Genomic DNA, 23,116 nt, shown 5'->3' with positions numbered 1-23,116 from the left:
AGGAGAAATGAGAGTTCTGGGCTGGGACTGGGCATTGTTGGGCCCCTCAGTCTACTCCAAAACCGTATCATTATTTCTAACATCCAGCAGGACTGCACCCCAACTTCAACCATAAGACAGGGACTAAAAAGTGTGCACTGGCTTTCATAACAAGGTCATTAGTGACCTTGAACAGAGAGAGTAGATAGGAAAAGCCAGGCTAGAGTGAGACAGCAAGAGCGCCAGGTAAGAAAGACAGAAGTGGGCCGGGTACGGTGGCTCACACCTGTAATCCCAGCACTTTGGGAGGCTGAGGCGGGTGGATCCCTCAAGGTCAGGAGTTCAAGACCAGCCTGGCCAACATGGTGAAACCTCGTCTCTACTAAAAATATAAAAATTAGCCAGGCATGGTGATGCATGCCTGTAATCCCAGCTACTGGGGAGGCTGAGGTAGGAGAATCACTTGAATCCGGGAGGCAGAGGTTGCAGTGAGCCGAGATCGTGCCACTGCACTCCAGCCTGGGTGACAGAGCAAGACTCTGTCTCAAAAAAAAAAAAAAAAAAAAAAAAAAGAAGTGCTTCATAGGTGTCTCTTCCAGAGGACAGGAGAGAGGTGGAAGTAGGGGAGGACATGGGGTCAAGGCCAACATGGGAACTGCTGGCCAAGAGGAAGTACAGAGAGAGGGAGAATCAACAGAGTGAGGTCTGTGAGGAGGGGAAAGATAAAACCATCTGGAGCACAAGGTAGGGATTAGTTTTGGTGAAAGGTCACCCCATCCATTCTAACAGGAGGAAAAGGAAAGGATGATCCCAGCATGGGCAAGTTTATAGATCTGGTGACAAAAAAAGTTGAAGGAATTACTATCTGATGGCTCTGTTTTCTCTGTGAAATTGGGGGTAATATCCTGAGCTGACAGTAAGTAAGAGACTGAAAGATGAAGTTTAAAGGGAATCATAGATAGTGTCTATGCAGGCAGTCCCAGGGTGAGGCCCAGCAGATTGATCTCAGCACCACAGCTGCTGCCAGTCCCAGCCCAGTCTGCTCAGACAAGTTCACATCAAGTGGAAGCCTCCAGCTAGTGCTGCCGACACCTGGGTTCTCAGCCTAATAATTCAATTACCTATTTGAGGATGGTGATTTCTATATATTTTTAAAGCCCCAAGGGGCTGGGCATGGTGGCTCACGCCTGTAATTCCATCACTTTGGGAGGCCAAGGCAGGAGGATGGCTTGAGCTCAGGAGTTTGGGGTCAGCCTGAGCAACATAATGAGACCCCAGCTCTACCAAAAACCTCCAAAATTGTTCAGGTGTGGTGGTACACACCTGTAGTCCCAGCTATGGGGGAGGCTGAGGTGGGAGGATTGCTTGAGCCCAGGAGGTTGGGGCTGCTGTGAGCCCTGATCATGCCACTGCATTCCAGCCTAGGTTATAGAGCAAGACCCTATCTCAAAAGAAGAAAAAAGATCCCTAGAAACAACAGAACAGAAACAAGGAAAAATCTTCCTAGAGCCCAGGCTAAACCTCCCACCTCTCATTTTTCCCCTTGGATAGGTCAATATTCCCTGATGGGGACAGCTGCCACCGATAGATTAGTATTTTTCAAAGTGTGTTCAAAGAACTTTAGCCCTGAAGACGTTTCAAGGATAAAGGTGAAAAACAGGTTTGGAAAATCCTGCATTAGCACTCCTCTTGGAGGTTGCATTCATATACAGAAAGATCTGAAACATTTAGCGGAGAGAAAACTTTAATTTTTGTTTCAGTGTTTTAAACCACAGACTCCTCTCCCTAACATGCCCATGTTCCCATGATCACTGGGAACTAAGAGTCTGTAGATTCCACTTTAACATATATTCATTAAATCAACAAATCACTTGAACATTACTATCAGCCCAGGTACAATCAACTAGTTGTGGTTAGTGAAGGACATTATTTGGTATATCCAAAGTGGTTGTCATTTAAACAACTCTCTCTTGAGGAAGATTTTCAGCCTGTTGAAGAGAGAGAATAATCTGTGGCATGAACAGAGGCATTTTAAATCTGTGAGAAAACTCACAGTCCAAGAGTCAAGTTAACTGAAATCCACAGGATAGACTGAACATGCTGCAGACAAGCATTCTCAGTCCAGACACCGCCTTATAAGGTGGCCTGACATTTTCTCATGGCCCAGGCCACCCTCCAAAAATATCCAGAGACAGAATGAGAGTGGGAACTGGCCTCCCCGAATGTTTCAAATACGAACAAGCAGGCTCTCCATGAAATAGGAGGGCTGACACCTGCTTTGCAAGCCGGCTCCAAAAGCACTCTGCTTTTCAAAACCAAGTAGTTGCAGGGTCTGTGATGGGGAGGAGGGCTCTGCAGCTGGGAGAAAATAGATTGAGCCTCGAAGCACGCACCCAAGTTGGTTTCTTTGCTCTAAAAAAAAAAGTGTTATTTCCTGTACTCCTCCAGAATATGCTTTAAAATCTCTTTGCTTTATATGGACAATAAAAGATCCGTGACCGATTTTCATTAGAGGGCTTCTGTCCCTTGCCATGTCCTTGGGATGAAGCCGTTTTCCAAACTCCTTTGGCTCTTAAGGCCCTGATTACTTGTGAGGTGCTGCCCCCCAGCGGGAAAGTCTGACTACGACAACACCGAGGGAGAAATAAAGATCCTGGCTTTAACCAAGTGCAGCCAGCATCTGGAAACACATCTGGATTGCCTCCACCCAAAGCCAAAGATAGATGTGAAAGCACTGTCATGGTGACAAGTCTGGAAGCTCTGAAATTAGGGAGCAGAAAGCGTGACTTCCAAACAAAAATATTTATGAAATGGGCACTGGGTGCTTATATACACAGCCTTTCACATTCTTATTTTTGCTCACCAAATGAGATTTTAGGGTGAATTGCCTTTTGTGGGAAGGATTATTTTTGGTATTGAGACTTGCCCTCATAGCACTAATATATCTTTGAATTAAAAGAAGTAATGGTCAAATAACCACATGGCTGTCTCTTCTAATCTGGTTCTGTTATAGGCAGAGAAATGTTAATAGGTATGGCTATTTTTGGTAATAGTTGCTTAGAACAGTTTCTTCACCATTAAACTGTATGACAAAGAGCCAGGCTATTTGTGAGGCTGGGATTTTTTTTCCTTTCAATAATAAAAGGAATTGCAAAGCTAGTCCTCATTCTTGTTAAAGGGAACAGAAAAACACAGCAGTATTTTTGGAATGCTGTGTAACAGTAGGTCTCTTAATTATACCAATGCTAATTCGTCCAGGCTAAGGCTTATATTAACATAGTACACATAATTGCCACAAAATATGACAATGACAAATTGGAAAGCCCTGGTCTCCCATTACCATGCTAACATTGTAAAAGTTGTGTTTTCTGAGTAGCCTGTACTATTAACTTTACCATCTGTTCCTCAGTTTCAGTTGCAATACTTTTTTCATAAATGAAAAAGCCAACCTCTGAAGCTGAATAGGCTCTACACGAGGAGACAGGTGGTCTAACCTCTATGCTGGGAACATCTAGACCGTAATCAGACGGCATTTAGAAGGGAAGTGTTCCCCTTTGGAACAAAGACCACATTCTTAGGCTGTGGTGATGATCTGAGAAAGAGCCGGCAGGCTCAGATGGGGAGCACATCACTGCTGCAGGCACCATGATCAAGAGGTCACTAGGAAAAGTAACTAGGACATACCCAGCACCGGAGGCCTAGAGCTAGATCAGCTGTGACCTAGCAGAGGACACCCCAAGGCAGTGTCCTTCCCACCACTTCTTACTGCCAGCCTGAGTGAGGGGGGCCGTTCCTGGGATTCCTGTGTTTGGAAGCATTTTCAGGATGAAGTACTTGAACTTCACCACATCTTGCTTTAATATAAGATGAACAGTGCTGGGCAACAGGATCTCCCCACTGAACTTCTGTTAGAAAAGTTACACTAACAGACTGGGCGTGGTGGCTCATGCCGGTAATCCCAGCACTTTGGGAGGCTGAGGTGGGTGGACCACCTGAGGTCACGAGTTCGAGACCAGCATGGTCAACATGGTGAAACCCTGTCTCTACTAAAAATACAAAAATTAGCCGGGTGTGGTGGTGGGCGCCTGTAATCCCAGCTACTTGGGAGGCTGAGGAAGAAACATCGCTTGAACCTGGGAGGTGGAGGTTGCAGTGAGCCGAGATTGTGCCTTTGCACTCTAGCCTGGGCAACAGCAGCGAAACTCTGTCTCAAAACAAAAAAAGAAAAGTTACACTAACAAAACCCCAGCTTGTTATAAGACAAGGGTCCTCAACCCTGTGCTGATTAATATCTCAGATTCTCTGGTCACTTGCATGAGGAACCCCTTGTCCCTCTGCAGCCAGCTTGCAGACTGGCTTAGCCTGAAGACTGACTGGCAGGGAAGGACTTTTTGGAAACCTCTTAATATAGTCTGTCTTTCCTGTAAGTGCAGAACCATTATGAATAGCAGAATTAGATTTTAAAATTGTTAAAGAGCTGGAGTCCGTAATTGAACTGAAATTCTCCCATATTCCTGAAACACCACATTCAGGCCTACTGACTATGAAAAATCATTGCACTCACTGGTAGGTATTTCAAATCCAGGCAGAGCACACATCAGTTTATTTTGAAATGCAACACAGATCAGTATTTTATGAATACAACTTATTACCACATTAACATTATCAGGTAAAAACAGCTTTCAAATGCATGCATAGAAAGTTAAGCATAGTCTCTGGACTCCTTATTTCTAAATATACAAAAAATACATTTAAATTATATAATTTTAGTGAATCAAAGACTTATAAAATTACAATTTTGGTTTTCACAACATAGAAAAAATACAAAAATGACTATATATACGGTTGTATAATTTTTTACCCAAATTTCAAAGGAGCAGTATGTATTGAATTTAATGTTTTATCTGAAACTCAGAACTGCAAGTAATTTGCAGGTTGGACCACATCAATGCCAACCTTTTATTATAAATGAATAACCAAAAAAATAAGTGAAAAATGAGGGCATGATCTCTTCTTATACCTCTTCAACTCTCCAGCACCTAAACCTTTCCTGTCAGAAGTCTGCTCTGGAGACAGTTTTTCATCTGCAAGGCCAGTGCTTTATTCCATGACTAACTCTCCATGGTGCCTCTAGGTAACGGTTGGTACATGTTAAATGAATGAGCCCAACCTCAGCAAACATAACGCAGCAAGATGCAGATTAGCAGTCTTTGCCGACAAAAGCACTACTGCGGACCTCAAAGAATTCTCTCTGTCAGAAGAAGGCCCCCACGGAGGGGATCTGAAACACACAATCAAGTGGGTAGTTGGGAAGATGATGCCTTTGACTATGCCCTGAAATGAAACCGCTAAGTCTGACAAAATACCCACAAAAACATGACATTCCTTGTTCACACTTTATTAAGAAGGTGTGACATTTGGTGGTGTGGTTGTTCTCAATTTATAAAAGAATAAATGACTTCAAAGGAGAAATGAATTCATGTTAGGGATAAAGAAACCAGTTAGAGAGGTTATTGAAGGACACAGTGACATGCCTTACTTATCTGCCATAAGTATTCTAAATGTTGATGTACAAAAATACACACTGGGGTTGAGACCCTTTTTGAAAAGGGAGCTGTATGCTGTGTTCTCATTGCCAAAGTTCAATTCAATGCAACAGCACTGTTTGCAACAGAATGTTTTTCATAAGTAGTGACAAATTATAATAAAGCGGCCCAAATAAAACCCCCAGTCCAGCAACCCTGGAAAAGCTGTATTTTTCATCCTGACTTCTAGAATTTTCCCAAAAACAACTGAAAAAATCTAACAGAATAAAGTAATATGACAAATATAACCCAAGTTGATTCTATTTTATAGTAGAAATACATTATGGAAGAATAAAACGAGAGAAAAGGCATGAAAAAATCTTTCCCACATATTTTGTCTATCAAATACAAGAATAGATTCTAATCTCAACACGCCCAAGTTGAGTGCTGACTTTAAGAAGCAGAATTTTAAAGTTCAATTCAAAAATAATTTATTACACACCTGCCTGCATTAAATTTTCAAACTTCTATAAAAATAAGCACTTAAAAATTTAATTTTCCAGGGGCCGGGCACAATGGCTCACGCCTGTAATCCCAGCACTTTGGGAGGCCGAGGCGGGCAGATCATGAGGTCAGGAGATCGAGACCATCCTGGCTAACACGGTGAAACCCCGTCTCTACCTAAAATACAAAAAAAAATTAGCCGGGTGTGGTGGCACACACCTGTAGTCCCAGCTACTCGGGAGGCTGAGGCAGGAGGATGGCATGAACCCGGGAGGTGGAGCTTGCAGTGAGCCGAGATCACGCCACTGCACTCTAGCCTGGGCAACAGAGTGAGACTCCGTCTCAAAAGAGAAAAAAAAAATTTAGTTTTCCAGTATGAGTTTTCTGATATTCGCAATTATACTTTAAATGACAACTACTCAATAAGCTAAACTTTTAAAGTCTTAAAGTTCAACATCAACCCCCCCCCAAAAAAAAAAAAAAAAGCTGCAGGGGGTGGGGGAGGAAAAAAGGCTCCATAAAGATACTGTGCTATTTAATACTTAATGGACATCTAAACTTGGGCTTTCACATTTTCATCCAACTCTTTCTTATTTTTTTTTTCAGTTTACCTACAGTTGCAGTACCAGCCCTTTCTTGAGGAGTTTTAAACGCATGGTTGAGCAATTAAATCATATGAGGATGTGATATGGATGAGATAATGTCGGTAGGACCAAACTATTTCTTGGCTGCTCCAACATGCGGAGATGATACTGCTTTTAGCTCATGATGGCCCAAGTGGAATGTTTTACTGCCTATGGACTTATAGCTTGGTGGAAATTAACATAGGACCTTAATTAGCAAAAGTATCCAAACAGAAGAGCGAATGAAAATTAAAAAATAAAACAATAATGGTGTATAAACCTATTCCTGAATGTTTTCTGACTACCTTTCTAAAGCAACACGTTCCATGTGCTTTCAGTAACAGAGCCTCCATTCCTACGTGGCTGGATCAGCTTCTTCAGGGTCATCAGTGCATCAGTGAGAATAGCTACTGGCAAACACGTTACTCAGAGGTGTTCTGAGAACAGTGCTGTGAAAAGGACTTGTCGCTTATGAGCTATTGAGCTCCCCCTTTCTGAGACCTGTCATTTTGTTAAGATATGATTGAGGCTGAGCTCCAGATAAGATATATTCTTTACGGTATACACATACTCATTAGATTCAAGCACGTTTCTTAGTGGCAGGCAGTAATGACTCAATTTAAAACAAACAAAAGGGTTCTAAGTTGTTTTCTGATTATAGGCACTACCCCGAAGCTTCATAGGTATATACGTTTTATAATTCATTCATTAGATATGAGGGGATAGGTCCCAGCCATAACTTCAGAGCATTCCAGAGAACAGAGTTTGCCGCTTCAAAAATACAAATAGTTTCCAGCATGCAGTCAAGCACTTTGACAAGGGAATGCTAAACACACTGCAGACTGAAACATAACTATACTGCAAGCTGGGCTATTCGGTTGGTACGACTTCATTATTCAGACTGTAACTCTCAAGTACTTAGTGTTACAGGTCTTTACTGATCAGATACATGAAGGACACAGAAGGACATAAAATGTCAAATCCCTTTCTAGTGCCATCATAAATATTAGGAACTTCTGGTTGAAAGAGCATGCTGAGATGAACTGGCTAGGGTGTTTTATGTAACAATCTTTTTCTAAAATAAAATCTCAGGCCCACGTGACACTGGATTTTTGTTTTAGTTTTGTTTGAATATTTTAAAAATAGTTCTTACTTATTTTCTATGAAACGTATTGGGAACTCAAAAAGTCTGCAGCATTTTTTGATCATTGAAAAGTTTGTTTTGGTGGGAGGTGCAGAAAGCAGGAACTATTCAAATTTCTTGTGCTCTTCAGTATGAGAAAGGATCTTTCTTCTCTGGTGTATCATGTGGAAATACAACTGGGGAAAAACTGAAAAGAAAAGAAAAGTTGGTTAAGAGGATGGTTTAAAATTCCATGCTCTATTTAAAGCATATGAACTTGAGGTCCTCTCTAACCCTCTGACTAATTTCTCATCCAGCAACCAAGGAAGGTAACAAAGTGGGCTTGGGGAAAGGGAGAAAAAACACAGAGAGACTTACCATCTTTCTTTTCCTGCCTTAGCTGAGGGAAAAAGTGGTGTGGAATACAGTGACAGACACTATTGTCACTATCATGACCTATCTCGATGCCACACAGCAGCCAAATAATATTCTTTCATGTATTATCTCCACATTTATTCTGACTAACTTCACAACAACCAGGTGAAGAATTCTAGTGATGAAGTTATTATTCCTATTTCAAAGAGGAGGAATCTGAGCTCCAGAGAGGGTGAGCAACTTGCCTGGGGTCTCATAGTAAGTCCCGGACAGAATTGGGACCAGGCTCTTGGCTCCTGACCCTCAGCCTAGCCCCATCTGGTCCCAGGACAGGTGGTTCTTTGGGAAGAACAACCTCTCTTGGGAAGTAATTTTGGGTAAAGACTTGAGGAGGAGGAGGAGGAATGCCACATTTGCTTTGAACACAACTAAGCCAAGTTTGGATGTTAAAAAAAAAAAAAAAAGGCCTTATGAAATGCAAGCCAGTGTCTTAGGCACTGGGGATTCTTCTGTTCTTGGTCATTTCACAGAATACTTCAAAAAGCACTGGTTCTCAAATGAATGGGGTGGTACTGCCTCCCTCAGAACTATTTGGAACTATTTCGACAGTTTGACTATTTGGAAATAAGGGAGAAAGGGAAAGGGTACTGGCAGTTGGCATATGAGACCAGGGATGCTAAAACATGCCACAATGTATGACAGTACCCACTACTAAGAAGTATCCCACCCAAAATGCCTATAGTGTCCCTCTAGGAAGTACCAGTTTGAGCCACCCAGACTTCACAAGGTTACTGTGTGTAAACAACTCCAGGTGAAATGCTCTTTGTTGTACAATACCCTTCCTCTCCTCATCTCTCCAACAGCTCCAATCTTTATTTTATTGATATTACTTTTTTAGACAGGGTCTTGCTTTGTCACCCAGGCTGGTGTGCAGTGCTGTGATCTTGGCTCATGGCCTGGACCTCCGGGGTTCAGTCAATCCTCCCGGCTCAGCCTCCTGAGTAGCTGGGACTACAGGTGCACACCACTTCACATCCGACTAATTTTGCATTTTTTGTAGAGATGGGATCTCCCTATGTTGCCCAGGCTTGTCTGGAACCCCTGGGGTCAAGGGGTGTGCCCACCTCAGCCTCCCAAAGTGCTAAGACTATAGGCATGAGCTACCAAGCCCAGCCCAGTCTCTCTTTTTCAGACGGTCACGCATATTTTTGGAAGATGATTTCTACTACTCCCAACTCTCTCCTGACAAGTTTCTTCCTTTTTAAATGGGTTCCAAGCTGGCCAAATTTCAAATGATCCTCCCAAAGCACGCCGGGACACCAGTGCATGTGTGACAAAGATCTGCCAACCTGCAGAGGAGGCAGCATGTGGAACAGGGCTGCCGTCCACGCCATTGCTACTGCCAGGCAGGACGCTGTTCACAGGAAAGACCTCACTTAAACATATAATTCAACAGGCAGAGAACTATTTTGGCATGAAAGCCAGAAAATCTGACAAGCTCTATAATCTAAAAACTGGAAGTCAAGATATAATTAAACCATAAGGAATGTTAATTGTAATCGTTTAAAAATGTGGGGCCAGTCCCATTTCTATAGATTTACTGTAGCGAAGGGAAACTGTGAGCTGGGCACGCTCAAAACCTTCCACTGGTTGCATTTGTGTTCACACAACCGGCAGCTGCAGCCTCACAGCTGGCTCAGATGGCCCGGGGGAGAATAATGACCTGGAAGTTATGCATTAAGCCCTTGGTGGCAGTTCAAGGAAGAAGATGGCCATGCAGACGTTCATTTCCACGGGCAGGGCCTGCCACCTACCAGAGGGGTCAGATGATGGTGCTTTCACTCCTTTACATCTCCCAGAGATTCCTCAGTACCCAGAGAAAGGAATCTGGATGGGAGGCCAAGGGCCTAGGGTGCCTGGCCTATTTTCCACAGTTCAGGCAGTGGCCTTCTGGCTGACCAGAACTGTGATTCTGTCTCCATCTGAATCACCTACATGTTCAGACTGAACTCGACCATGACACTGAAAGCTTTCCAGATGCATGGCTGCTACTTTTAACAACATGAGCTACACTGAGGAATAGCACTGAAAAAACCCCTCAACCTGAGAACAGGCTATTGAGAATTCCACCTTCTGTTCTCCCAGTTCAGGGGACACAGAATGGGGACACTGCTGGGCACGTGTGTGTGTCGGTCCCTGTGTGTTGGGGGTCAGCGGGGTGTGGGTGCTGCTGGGCCCTCCTTTCTTTAAGAAGATGGCCAGCCCTCTTGGGGCTCTCTTCCCCTGTGGGGAGAGAACTGTGGAGGGCGAGAGCACCAGATACGCTCTCTGCCTGGGCCAAGTCTCCTTGGTTGCTCTAAAAATCAGAGGTGTGGTTACGGTTACTGACAACCCGGAAAGTGCCAGCTTCTCCAGGTCCTCACCCCTCATCAATGTATCTTGCCCTTTTTTGGCTCCCTCCCCCATAACCAATTTTCACCAATTTGGGGGTGGAATGTAAACAGGCCGTAGACATCTACTGAGTCCTGCAGGGACTGTGTTGTACTAATCCTGTATATATTGCAACTACAGCAGAATAGGACAGGAGCACCTGGCCAAGGCACCCCAATATGAGGAAACTCCTGGGGCCAAGTCTCATGAGCCACAATTTAGGCTATGTGTGCAACAACGCAACAATGGATGAGGCCCATGAAAAGGAGGTGTTACTTTATATAATACATGTGTATCATCAACTTGCCATTAAAGATTAAAAGAACACTACCTTGTAGAAAGAAAACCAAATTTGTTAAAGGAGACTGCATGTCAACAGCAACCTCCTAATTCTGCATTTTCTTCTGATAAATATAAAGCTTTGGAAAGTTGGAAACGTGCAGCTGGCCAGAATGAACTGTACACTCTGGCCTCAACAGTAACAACCTGAACCCCTGAGGACATCCAGAGCTGCTGGCTCAGGCCAGAGCACAGTGAGGCCAGCAGGCACCAGGTGACTCGCATCAGGATAGGTGGTCTGTGTGCCATCTTGAACCTGGGGGAGGAGTCCGAGGTTTGCAGGGAATCTTTTAATCATTATTTGAGATCCACCTTTTTCCCTGGTCTACAAGAGGTAAGCTGCCTTAGAAAAAGAAATTATGTTAGACTTTAACTGAGCCAAGTTCTCTTACCAAAAGGAGGCTGGGACTGCAAGGGGGAATTACTTAAGGTAAAGAAAGCAGACTTCTGTTGGGAGGAGAGTCCTTTCCTACTCTCTAAAACAGGGGTACCCAACCCCTACCTGTTGGAACCGAGCTGCACAGCGGGAGGTGAGTGGTGGGCAAATGAGCATTACTGCCTGAGTTCTGCCTCCTGTCAGACCGGCTGTGGCTTTGGATTCTCACAGAAGTGTGAACCCTGTTGTAAACTGCACATTCAAGGGATCTAGGTTATATGTTTCTTATGAGAATCTAATGCCTGATGATCTAAGGTAGAACAGTTTCATCCTGAAACCATCCCCCGCACCGCCCAGGGAAAAACTGTCTTCCATGAAACTGGTCCCTGGTGCCAAAAAGGTTGTGGGGACTGCTGCTCTAGAAGACAACTGGCTCTGGGGTCAGTGTCTTCTCTTTCCTCTATCTCTTTCGAGCTCACAGCAGTGGGTTTCCCTCAGGAACGCTATCGTCATGGAGGCCGCATGTGGTACCCAGGCACTGTCACTACACCAAGAGCTCAGAAGGAAGAGGCAAAGCTCAGCACTGGTTGGCTACCAGAGCACAAAGAGACAAACATGCAGACAGATGGAGGCTGCCCTGGGGAGTAGTTCCTGGAAGGAAGCCCTGCTTCCTAGAGAGGTTGGAAGTCTTGCAGGAACTCTCAGGTAGGAACTCCTAGATTTTTGTCAATGTGGAAGCAGCTTGTTATGGATCTGATTTCATAAAAACCTCCCTGCCTCTCTCCCAGTCACCCAGTATGGTACATGTCTCCTATTCATTTGACCATGGTGAATTCAAATAAAGCCTGTGGTGCCCACTGGGATAATATGTGTTAGTTACTCTGAGTGTGGTAAAACTGCAACTGTGAACTGCTGCTCTAGAGACTGGAAAATGAAACTCTTAAAAAAAAACAAAATTAGAAAGGTGAAAAACTATTAGTTAATTTTTATTACTTAAACATTTAGATGATTTCACATTTATCGTCTGTTGGAAAATCAACTACTTTTTACATTTGAAGAGAGATGGCCTCTGGTTGCTATGATTCCAGCACTAGAGAGGAGGACTCGATCAGGAATAAAGAGTGGAAAATGAATCATGAAGCAGAACTGTATCCAAGAATTTCTGCAAGATAAACACTCACATGAAATCTAGATGTAGTTTTTTTCTCACAAAGCATGAAATGCAATTTTCCACAGAGGGACACAAGCATGTCACTTTGTTAGGATGATTCATTCTGGTGATGCCGTGGAATGAAGAGAAGTCCAACCCTGTCTGAATTTAACCTGGGGTTTAGGGAAGAATATAGCATCTTTTCTAGATTAAAATAAGATTCAGAGTTACAATGGTTATAGAAATAGCTAAATGAGAAGAACCACTAACATTGTATGTCCTTGGTTATAAGAAGATCTTTTGGTATGCAAAAATCAATCACAGGATTTATAAATGAACATCAGAATTCCAGCATAGGACTAAACTCTTCATCCTCAGAAAGTAGGGCTCACTTCACAGAGACATCAAACGTGTCTTTTTCTCTGTCACTGAATACACTGATAGGCACATTTGATTATCCATATACTTAAATCTTCAGCAGTACTATTAAAATAATTAAAAACCATCTTGAAGAGAACACTGTGTCCCAATCAGTGCTCAACAAGAAAATGAAAAATGTGGAAAAAAGTAAATCTATTATTATTTTGTTATGTTTCTAGTTAACTATCAATCAATTCAAAATGAAGTTAAATGTCTATTTCGATATAGTAACCAATGCAAAAGTCTTTTTACCATATTTTTCAAATACCGTAACAAGCAGTTCTTAAGAGAGAGAAAACTACAATCAAGGTAAGGCCTTTAATGGCTTTTTTGTTTTCCATTCAGTACTTTCCCCAATATATACTTAACCTAGCCTTGTACTCAGTTTCAAACCCACATGCTGAGAAGGGCTGCATTTTGGCAACTGTATTGAGAAGGGTTCATCTTTATTCAATTACTACTGGAAAAAATTCCCTTTGATAGTCAGCATTCAAAAAAACCAAGAAGAATTCCCAATAAATGAGATTTACATTTACTTGGATATAGTGCAAAAACAGTCAAAGATATTTAACTCTAGTTATTGTAGAGCCAAATTTTAAAACATAATTAAACATATGCATAACTGTTTACTTACTTGGAATGTAGGAGATCATTATTAGAATCAGGAATGCATGGTAGTCAAAAGAGAAATTGTATTTGTTGGGTAAACTGATGGAATACAGGCCAGCTTGTCTGACAAAGGGCAGAGCTGCGTATATTGTGAGCAGTTCTCCTGACACTCCCATTGGGTACAGCACAATGAAAAGTGTGTACCTAAAGCAAAACAAAATATTTATTACTGAGGCTCAAAGTCAGCTTTAGGAGGAAGCTGCACTTCCCACCCTTCTAATCAGTCCTGGTCTTTTAGAAAATGATTGTTTATACATTTTTCTGTTTACCTGCTATTCAGATTCAGGTTTTACAAGCCAGTTTTTGAAACCAGCCTACAGCAGGTATATGTTTCCAAATGGTCTAACGACAAAATAAAGTCTGTTCAGGCAGTCTCAAAATTTGGTCTGACGAAATAAACAACTCTTCAAAATTATGCTCTAAAATAACTAAAGTGATGCCAAATGCTGGTAAAGTAGGGGAACTGAGTCATGGTTTATATTGAAGGGTCCTGCCCTGTGGGTCTTGGGATGGGGTTGGGGTGGTAGTGGCGGAGGTGTTGGAACATGTGGTCTAGGAATTCCACACCACACGCAAAGACTGAACAACAACAAAAATAGCACAAACATCTGTATACTGCTACTATTTTTCAAATGTTTGTACATGCTATTGTGAAAAATTAAATATATGCAATTAAAAAAATTTAAAATTCATAATAGCTTTTGGTTACTATGTAATTTTCCAATCAAAACACCCCACAATTACGATTATCGTCACATGGGAGGGGAATCTGCATAATTTTTCTCTCTTTAAAAATGAGTTCTCCACATTCCTCAAAGAATTCAGAGAGCAGTCACTGCCCTATGGAACTGTAAGCCGCTGTAAGTATTGCTAAAGGAATCATCAGCTCAGACTTTCAACAGCCTTTGGCTGTTTGTGGCTCACAATGTGCAACAGACTACAAACTTCTGTGTACAGGAATTGTGTTGAAGATCTCTGAAGTGGAAAGGAAGACATATTCCCCACTGCCAATTTTAGCCACACTAAGTAGGATGGTGGAAAAAAATCTTTCAGAGGCCGTGGAGAACAGTGGACGAAAGAATCTTTCTCCAACAGTAAAATCAGGGCTTGGTCAACAGACTTCCCTAACAATCAGGGTAAACAGCTTTCACAGTGGCTGTCCAGGTTGGTTAGTAACTGCTCTGTTTCCCATTCTTCCCCTTTCCTAATAAAAATGTTCATTGCAAATGAGAAAAACAATAAAAATAACGAAGGAGTTCCCATACTCGAAATGTTGGAAACAATTGGATTATGTCCCTAATTTAATTACTGAACTCATAAATAGTCTAGGAACCACTGCTTTCTTTCCACCAAATAAGGCGTTTCAGCTCCAGGGACAACTGGATCCTTGTGCTTTGTCACTCTCCCTCAAAGTCTTTCCCAGCTCAGAAAACTGCCTACAACTGTCTCATGGACTCATTAAGGTAAGCAGATGAACAACTAGCCTTTTACCAAAGTCATCATTACTTGTAAAAACAAAGCAAAATAACAGCGATACACTAAAACTGCCATGTAATGCTTGTTATTACCTAAAAATTAATTTAAGAGTCACAGCTTCTTGGCAAAATTGAGACTAGGAGAATAGGACTCGGTCCAAAAACACCCATCACAATGGCAGAAGCTCATCAGTAAAATGTGATGATATGGACAAAAAAGGGATGTTACAGCAAATCTCTATTGATTGCTACTTGGTGATGAAATTTTTTTTTTTTTTTTGAGATGGAGTCTCGCTCTGTCGCCCAGGCTGGAGTGCAGTGGCCGGATCTCAGCTCACTGCAAGCTCCGCCTCCTGGGTTTACGGCATTCTCCTGCCTCAGCCTCCCGAGAAGCTGGGACTACAGGTGCCCACCACCGCGCCCGGCTAATTTTTTTTGTATTTTTTAGTAGAGATGGGGTTTCCCCGTGTTAGTGATCCGCCCATCTCGGCCTCCCAAAGTGCTGGGATTACAGGCTTGAGCCACCGCGCCCGGCCAGTGATGAAATTTTTTTAAAAAAGAAAATACTGTATAATTTAATTGAAAAGAACTGAGTCCAATTAAAATAATTTAAGTAAAATATAAAAACCTTAAAACAGTATTTCCGTTAGTCAAAGTTAAGTACAGAGTCCTATTCTGATGAAATCTACAGACAAGATTTCTACCCAACCCCTGTATCAATTTTATTTTTAGAAACTTGGAGGCAATATTTAGGCAATAAAAGGTAAATGCAATGACAGACCATTTCAAAAGTGAGCCTTCATTCCATGTGCTTTTTTACCTGGCCCATTTGATGAGGTAAGGCAGATGGTTTAACAGACTGAATGTATAAAAGGAGTAACGGATGATTTCCGTGATCGTCCAGGCAATAACAAACAGGAGGACACTGTCTTCACTCTGTACCTGAAGGAAGAGGAAAACAAAAGAAAAAAACCACACAGATAACGTTAATGAAGACAGTGTGCAGCACCCGGCAGAGCCAGGGAGTGAGTCGGCACAGCTGCTGGTCTCTATCCTCAGGGCCCCTGTACAGCAGAAAGAGCTTGTGTGTAAAGGAGCTGGGGCCTAGGATGACAGCTGTGTACATTCCAGAGATGAGGGCCAAGTGCGAAGGGCCTCAGTCACCAGGAGCGAGAGCAGCAGGGCAGGGTAACAAACACGAGAGGTGGGAGTTTTGCAGGTTTGCCAGCCTCATGCGGAGAATGTGGACTGATGTCAGTGGGAGCCAACAGCAGTTAGGTAAGGAAGGTGGGAGGGCAGAGTGGTGGAGAGCTTGGGATCCATTACCAAGAATTTTTCTTGATTTGCGTGACAGCTGCGAACTCAAGACAATTTCAGAAAAGGGGAATGTAAGGATTAAAGCACAACTGGGCTGGGTGCAATGGCTCACGCTTGTAATCCCAGCACTTTGGGAGGCTGAGGTGGGTGGATCACATGAGGTCAGAAGTTTGAGACCAGCCTGGCCAACATGGCGACACCCTGTTTCTACTAAAAATACAAAAAATTAGCCAAGTGTGGTGGCACATGCCTGTAATCCCAGTTACTCAGGAGGCTCAGGCAGGAGAATTGCTTGAACCCGGGAGGCGGAGGCGGCAGTGCGCCACTGCACCACAGCCTGGGTGACAGAGTGAGACTGTCTCAAAAAAAAAAAAAAAAAAAAAGCACAACTGAAGATGAGGCTAGCTCACAGAGCCAGAAGAATTCCAGTGAGGGGAGGGCTGGGGACCATCTGCAAGGCAAGGGCCCATTTATTTCCTCCCATTAGAGACTTCTTCCCCCAGAGGAGGCCTGCATTAACTCCTCTATGATTAGGGAAGCTTCCACACCGTTCCCAGGAGGCAGTTAGAGCCAGAGAGCTTTGAAATCTCCAGCCTCCTCTGAAGTTGCTTTTATGCTGAAAAAAACAATAAAGGTTTAAAAGAGCCCCTAGGTGATTTTTAAGGAGGTTTTCTCTTGTATTGAAAATTTACTGCTGTGGCTTTAACTTTCAGCACCTCCCCCAATCCCTTCCCAGCTGGGTTTGTAATGAACTTTTGTGCTTGAAAATCAACAAGAAATACCCTTGCACCCTAATTCATATTAGTTTCCATATATCCAAAAAAACAAAAAAACAGTCCAAGAGTCGGACATAAATAAGAAATCCCACCCCATAAACCGAACAAATCTTGACAAGATGGACTTTCTGTCCCATTCCTAATACCTAATACAGCGAGGGAATGGCATTCTAGCCTTAACTTTTGCTTCTTTCCATTTGCAATGTTAATAGTTTTTAGCACTTACATTCTTCCTCAGAAAGTGTACATGGAGCGATCCACCTACACAATGAAATAAGTAGTCATTTACATATCTATTAACTAAATTGCTCTGACAAAGAATTTCATAAATGCACAGTTACTATTCTCTAAAAATAATAAGAATTTCATACTGTCAAGAGCAAGAGTACTTTCTGTTTTCCTGGTGCTCTCATATTAGCCAAAGTAAAGCAAAAGCCAAACACCTCTAAAGCTTTCATGGAGAGATTTTTCAGTCTGTCTCCAAATCCTTACTTGAATCCATCTATAACAAAATATAATATAAATATAAAAGCACACTTTGCTTTTTGATGTATTTTATAATCCTCCTTATCTTAAGGAGATATGTTTTTACAGTTATGAGTGGAAGCCTTGCCTAAAGAGCTCTGGGTTATAATAGGAAGTTCCTTTAATATTTTGTACTGTAAACATCTTGAAAGCAGGGAACGTGTTTTATTCATCTTCTGTTTTTCAAAAACACTTTGTGCTTTTCACAAGTAAGAGCTCAATAAATAACTGCGGAGTAAATGAATTCAGTCCTAATTGGGTTACTCCGAGACTCAGTTGCCTTCTTTAAGGTGCCTGATAGTTTCTGTGTAGTCTTAGTGACCTTCAAATAGGCAAAAACAAACAAACAAAACTTGAAACCCCCCCAAACCTCCTGCTTTGACCCAGCCTAGAGGTTGGTTATTATTCACCTCCCATCCATCCCCAAGTTAGATCTTAGCCAAAAGAACTATGACAAACTCAGACTAAGTATGAAAGCAGTCTGTTCCCAGAGTCTAGCTGTGAAGACGATGGCATAAGTCTTTTTTAAAATACTAGGGATGCAGGAAATGACCATTTTGTGCAAAATGATATCTTCCAATCAATAGGAAATGCAACATTGTTATCAAGAAGGGATTTGGATAAAGAGATTGACATTATGTGATTTATAGATAATTATAAACCAATAACACAAAACGGGCAGTTAAAACCAGTATGATCAATGAGACTCGAAGAGATATTTGTACACTCATGTTTATAGCAGCATTATTCACAACAGTCAAAGGGCAAAGAAACCCAGGTGTGTACTGATGGATGGATAAGCAAGATGTGGTCTATACATACAATGGAGTATTATTATATACATACAGTGGAGTATTATTCAGCCTTAAAAGGGAGGAAATTCTTACACATGCTGCAACATGGATGAACCCTGAAGACATCATGCTAAGTAAAATAAGCCAGTCACAAAAAGGTGAATACTGTGTGATTCTACTCATATGTGGTACCTAGGGTGAGGCAGAGACAAAAAGTAGAGACAGAAGGTTGCCAGCAGCTGGGAAGATGGGAAATAGAGAATTATTGTTTAATTGGTATGGAGTTCCAGTTTGGGAGGATTAAAAAAGTTCTGGAGATGGATGGTGATGATGGTTGTACAACAATGGGAAAGTATTTCTGCAACTGAACTATACACTTAAAAGTGGTAAAATGGTAAATGTTATATGTATTTTACCACAATAAAAAATAAATGAAAAAACCCTCCAAACAGCCCTCAGTAACATAAATTTAATAAGTCTAAATGTAATTACATGACTTAGCAACAACAAAATGACTCCAGATCAGAATGGAGAAGACCCACCTTATGAAATCAAGAGATCTGGAGTCTTTGGTGAACCATAAGCCTCACAGGAGCCAACAGGGTGTGAAGTGGCTGTTCAAACAAACAACACTCCAGGATTCAGCTACGTTAACAGTCTTATCCCAAGTACTACACTGTAAATAGATGAGACCCCACTTACGGAACAGAGTCTGCTAGAAGAACTCCTCAACTAGCAGAGCTGACTTTGGAAAAGGAAAGAGAGGGTAAGTACTTTAAAATATGTAAAAGGATACAAAGAGAGGGTAAGTACTTTAAAATATGTAAAAGGATACCATAAGCAAGAGGCAGATGGACATGAGACTAGTAAAACTGGCAGGGAGTAAAATGCTGGGTTCAACCTAAGAAAAACTGAGTAACAAACCAAGTGACTAATCACATAGGCCACCGCAAAAAAGTCGTGTGCTTGTAGGCCCTGGACACATCCCAACCAAGACTGCCCAGGAAGGTCCTACCAAGGACAGGGGGCTGAGCTGGCCTGGGGCGGCCAGGGCTGCTGCTGTTCTTTGGAAAGGTGTGTGCCCATGATCCCTCCACGGGCAAGGCGTGAAACGCTGGCTAATACTGACTTCCTTGCATGAGCTGAAATTTTTCTAGTTGGTGAAAAAAATGGGTAGAAGTTTTGATGCTTCTTAAAAATAATTTTTCTTTCATCCAAAAGGCCAGAGAGGAGAGAATAACTGACAAGCTCTCCTGTCATCATTACTGACTGCTGAGCATGTGAAATGTGAACAGTTCTCTGGCTATTACTCCCTGCTTGATGGCAAGGTCTTCAAGGGCCCAGGTCTCATCATTTGGCTTCCTCAGTCCCGACACAGGTCTGGACACAGGGATGTGTGGAATCAATGCCCCTTAAATCGGATGATAACTTATATTTTTCTTTTCCTCCCCATTTTTTTTTTCTTTTTTTGAGACTGGGTCTTGTTCTGTTACCCAGGCTGAAAGGCAGTAGCACAATCACAGCCCACCATAGCTTCAACTTTCAACCTCCCAGGACAGCCTCCTTGGGACTGATCCCCCCGCCTCAGTCTCAAGAGTAGCTGGGACTACAAGTGCGTGCCACCACACCCAGCTAATTTTTTTCTTATTTTTTTGTAGAAATGGGGTTTCACTGTGTTGCCCAGGCTGGTCTTGAACTCCTAGACTCAAGTGATACTCCCTCCTCGTCCTCCCAAGATGCTGAGATTACAAGTGTAAGCCACTATACCTGGCCACTTTTCTATTTTGAAAGCAACAATTGGGAACATTTTTATAGTAAGTGGGGAGCCTCCTTTCTATTAAGTGCCAGTGAGTCATCAATAGCCTCACAGGAGTAAGAAAAGCTAATTTAGCTTAGGAGGGGTTTTCTGAGGGGCAAAGGATTTGGATTATAAGAAGTTCTACTCAGCTGCTTTTTGAATTTATAACTAGAAACATATAAACATATGATTTTATTAATTATCAAGAATAAGAGGTTTATGGCTGAGGGGCTCATGCCTATAATCCCAGTGCTTTGGGAGGCTGAGGCAGGAGGATCACTTGAGGCCAGGAGCTGAGATCAGCCTGGACAGCATAGTGAGATTCCGTTTCTACAATAAAATTAAAAAGTAGCCAGGGTGGTGGTGCACACCTGTGGTCCTACCTACTTGGGAGGTGAGGTGGAAGGATTGCTTGAGCCCAGGAATTTGAAGTTAAAGTGAGCTATGATGGTGCCACTCAACTCCAGCCTGGGTGACGAGCAAGACCCTGTCTCTTAAAATAAGAAAAAAGGAGGTTTAATAAGTCTGCTTAAAGATTTTAATGCAAATGTTCGTAGAGTATTAGTCATAACTGAAAAGTGAAAACAACCCAAATATCCATCAACTGGTGAATGGATAAATGACATCTGATAGATATACCTGTACACTGGAATACTATTCAGCAACGTAAAGGGAAGAAATATTGACACATGCTACAACATAGACAAACCTCTAAAACATTACGCTGAAAGAAGCCAAATGCAAATCATCATACATTATATGATTCCATTTATATGAAATATTCAGAAAAGGCAAATCTAGAGACAGAAAGTAGATTAGTGGTTGCCAGGGGCTGGGAGTGGGAACTAATTATAATAAGGGCATAAGGTCTCCATGATGTGCTTATTTCACATTGCATCCCTATATCAAAACATCTCACGGACCCCATAAATACAGACACCTACTATGTACCCACAAAATTTTTAAAAAATAAAAAAAAATTTTTTAAAGGGTATGAGGGATGATATTGGGGTGATGGAAATGTTCTAAAGTTAGATTATGGTGATGGTTGCACAGCTTGGTACATTTACTAAAAACCATTTAATTACACACTTAACATGGCTGAATTTTGTAAATAATACTTCTGTAAAGTTATTTAATAAAAAAGTATCTGGAAGGTTGAGGTGAGAGGATAGCTTGAGCCCAGGAGTTCGAGACCAGTCTGTGCAACATAGTGAGACCCTCTCTCTTAAAAAAAGAAAAAAAAAGGAGTTTTCTTTAATACATATTATTGCCTTTTAAGAGAAAAGGGACATTTAGAGCAAAGAGGGAGAAGGGAGATGATGAAGATTTACCAAGGATTTCTAAGAAGAGGGAGACAAAAGCCAGGTTTAGGATAGGTTGCCAAAAATGCCATAAAGCCATGTTTCGAAGTTGCATGTTCAGAAAGATGGGCACAAATCGGGGAGTGGGTACCATGAAGCCCTTCCTGTTAGGGAATCTTCCTTTGCCTGGCATAGTGAGCTGTGTATTGGATACTCCACGCTGCAGACGGAAGGTTTCCACCCCCTGCTCTAAAGCGAGGGAGGAGGCGGCTGGGTGTAGGCGGCTTGTGTAATTTAGCCAAGGGAGTTTACATAGAAATTCAAGCTGGAGAAACAAATGGGTGCAAGAGAAAAACCTTTACACACAAATAGCATCATATGTTTGACTTTAAAAGGCACAGGGAGTATCAGTACATGAAAAGCTGTCATTTTTATTACAGTCAAAGAAAAACAGATGGTGCCACATAAGAAAACCACTATTGTAGAAACCCTATTCTTCTTAGCATTTTGGAACCCGCTGCTTACTGTGCTGGTTATTTCAAAGACATTCTCTAACCAAGCTTTATGGCAAGCATTCTTTCCTCTTCTTAAAACCCCTTTCATTTGTGAAGAGATTTGGTAATATCTAAGAGGGTAGGGCTAGGGTTTGCTTTTGGAAAAACCGTACGTTTGTCTTAGTCTGCTCAGGCTGCCATAACAGAATACCATAGACTGGGGGGCTTAAACAAGAGAAAAGTATTTTCTCACAGTTATGGAGGTTGTAAGCCCAAGATCAAGGTGCTGGCAGTAGTTTCTGGTGAGGGCTCTTTCTCACTTGCAGAATGCTACCTTCTTGCTGTGTCCTCACATGGTATCTTTTTTCATAAGGGTGCTAATCCCATCATGAGGGCTCCACCTCCTCATGATCTCATCTAAACTTATTTCCCAAAGGTCCCATTGTCAAATACCATTGCACTGGGGGTTAGGGTTTCAAGATATGAATTTTTTGTGGGAGGAGACACAACTCAGTCCATAGCAATGCTCTAGACTAGGTGTTGGCAAACTTCTTCTGTACAAGGCTAGTCAGTAAATAATTTAGGGAGGGTTTGTACCACATGTGGCTGTTGTAATATATTCATCACTGTTTTTTAAACCCTTTAAAAAATGCAAAAACTATTAGCTGGGCATGGTGGCGTGTGCCTATAGTCCCAGCTACTCAGAATCACCTGGGTCTAGAAAGTTAAGGCTGCAGTGAGCTGTGATCACACCACTGCACTCCAGCCTGGGCAACAGAGCAAGATACCGTTTCTAAAAAACAAAACAAAATCCACCAACCAACAAAAAACAAAAACTATTATAAATCACAGGCTAGATTTGGCCTATAGGCCAACCTCAATTATAGATTCATTTAACCCCTCCAACCTTCGACTTCTTCTTTTTTTTTTTTTTTGATAAAGAGTCTTGCTCTGTCATCCAGGCTGGACTGCAGTGGCGCAATCTCCGTTCACTGCAAGCTCTGCCTCCAGGGTTCACGCCATTCTCCTACCTCAGCCTCCTGAGTAGCTGGGACTACAGGCGCCCGCCACCATGCCCGGCTAATTTTTTTGTATTTTTAGTAGAGATGGGGTTTCACCG

The 23,116-nt window shown here is 42.2% G+C and overlaps 1 protein-coding gene across 1 annotated transcript in view; it reads right to left on the bottom strand.

Moving 5' to 3' along the window:
• Positions 1-4,546: 4,546 nt before the first annotated feature.
• The window catches only part of HACD2 (3-hydroxyacyl-CoA dehydratase 2), a 97,652-nt gene continuing 79,082 nt past the window's right edge, over positions 4,547-23,116 (bottom strand). Inside the window, exons 5-7 of the mRNA XM_011971615.1 lie at positions 15,809-15,930; positions 13,479-13,657; positions 4,547-7,962 (exon numbers count right to left, since the gene is read on the bottom strand). Coding sequence (XP_011827005.1) covers positions 7,880-7,962; positions 13,479-13,657; positions 15,809-15,930 — 384 coding nt within the window. The 3' untranslated portion in view covers positions 4,547-7,879. The remainder of the gene's footprint in view (positions 7,963-13,478; positions 13,658-15,808; positions 15,931-23,116) is intronic.

This window comes from Mandrillus leucophaeus, unplaced genomic scaffold, assembly GCF_000951045.1.
Source record: "Mandrillus leucophaeus isolate KB7577 unplaced genomic scaffold, Mleu.le_1.0 Scaffold123, whole genome shotgun sequence".
NCBI lineage: Eukaryota > Metazoa > Chordata > Mammalia > Primates > Cercopithecidae > Mandrillus > Mandrillus leucophaeus.
The sequence above is the reverse complement of the archived record's forward strand: the minus strand, read 5'-3'. Positions and strand labels throughout refer to the sequence as shown.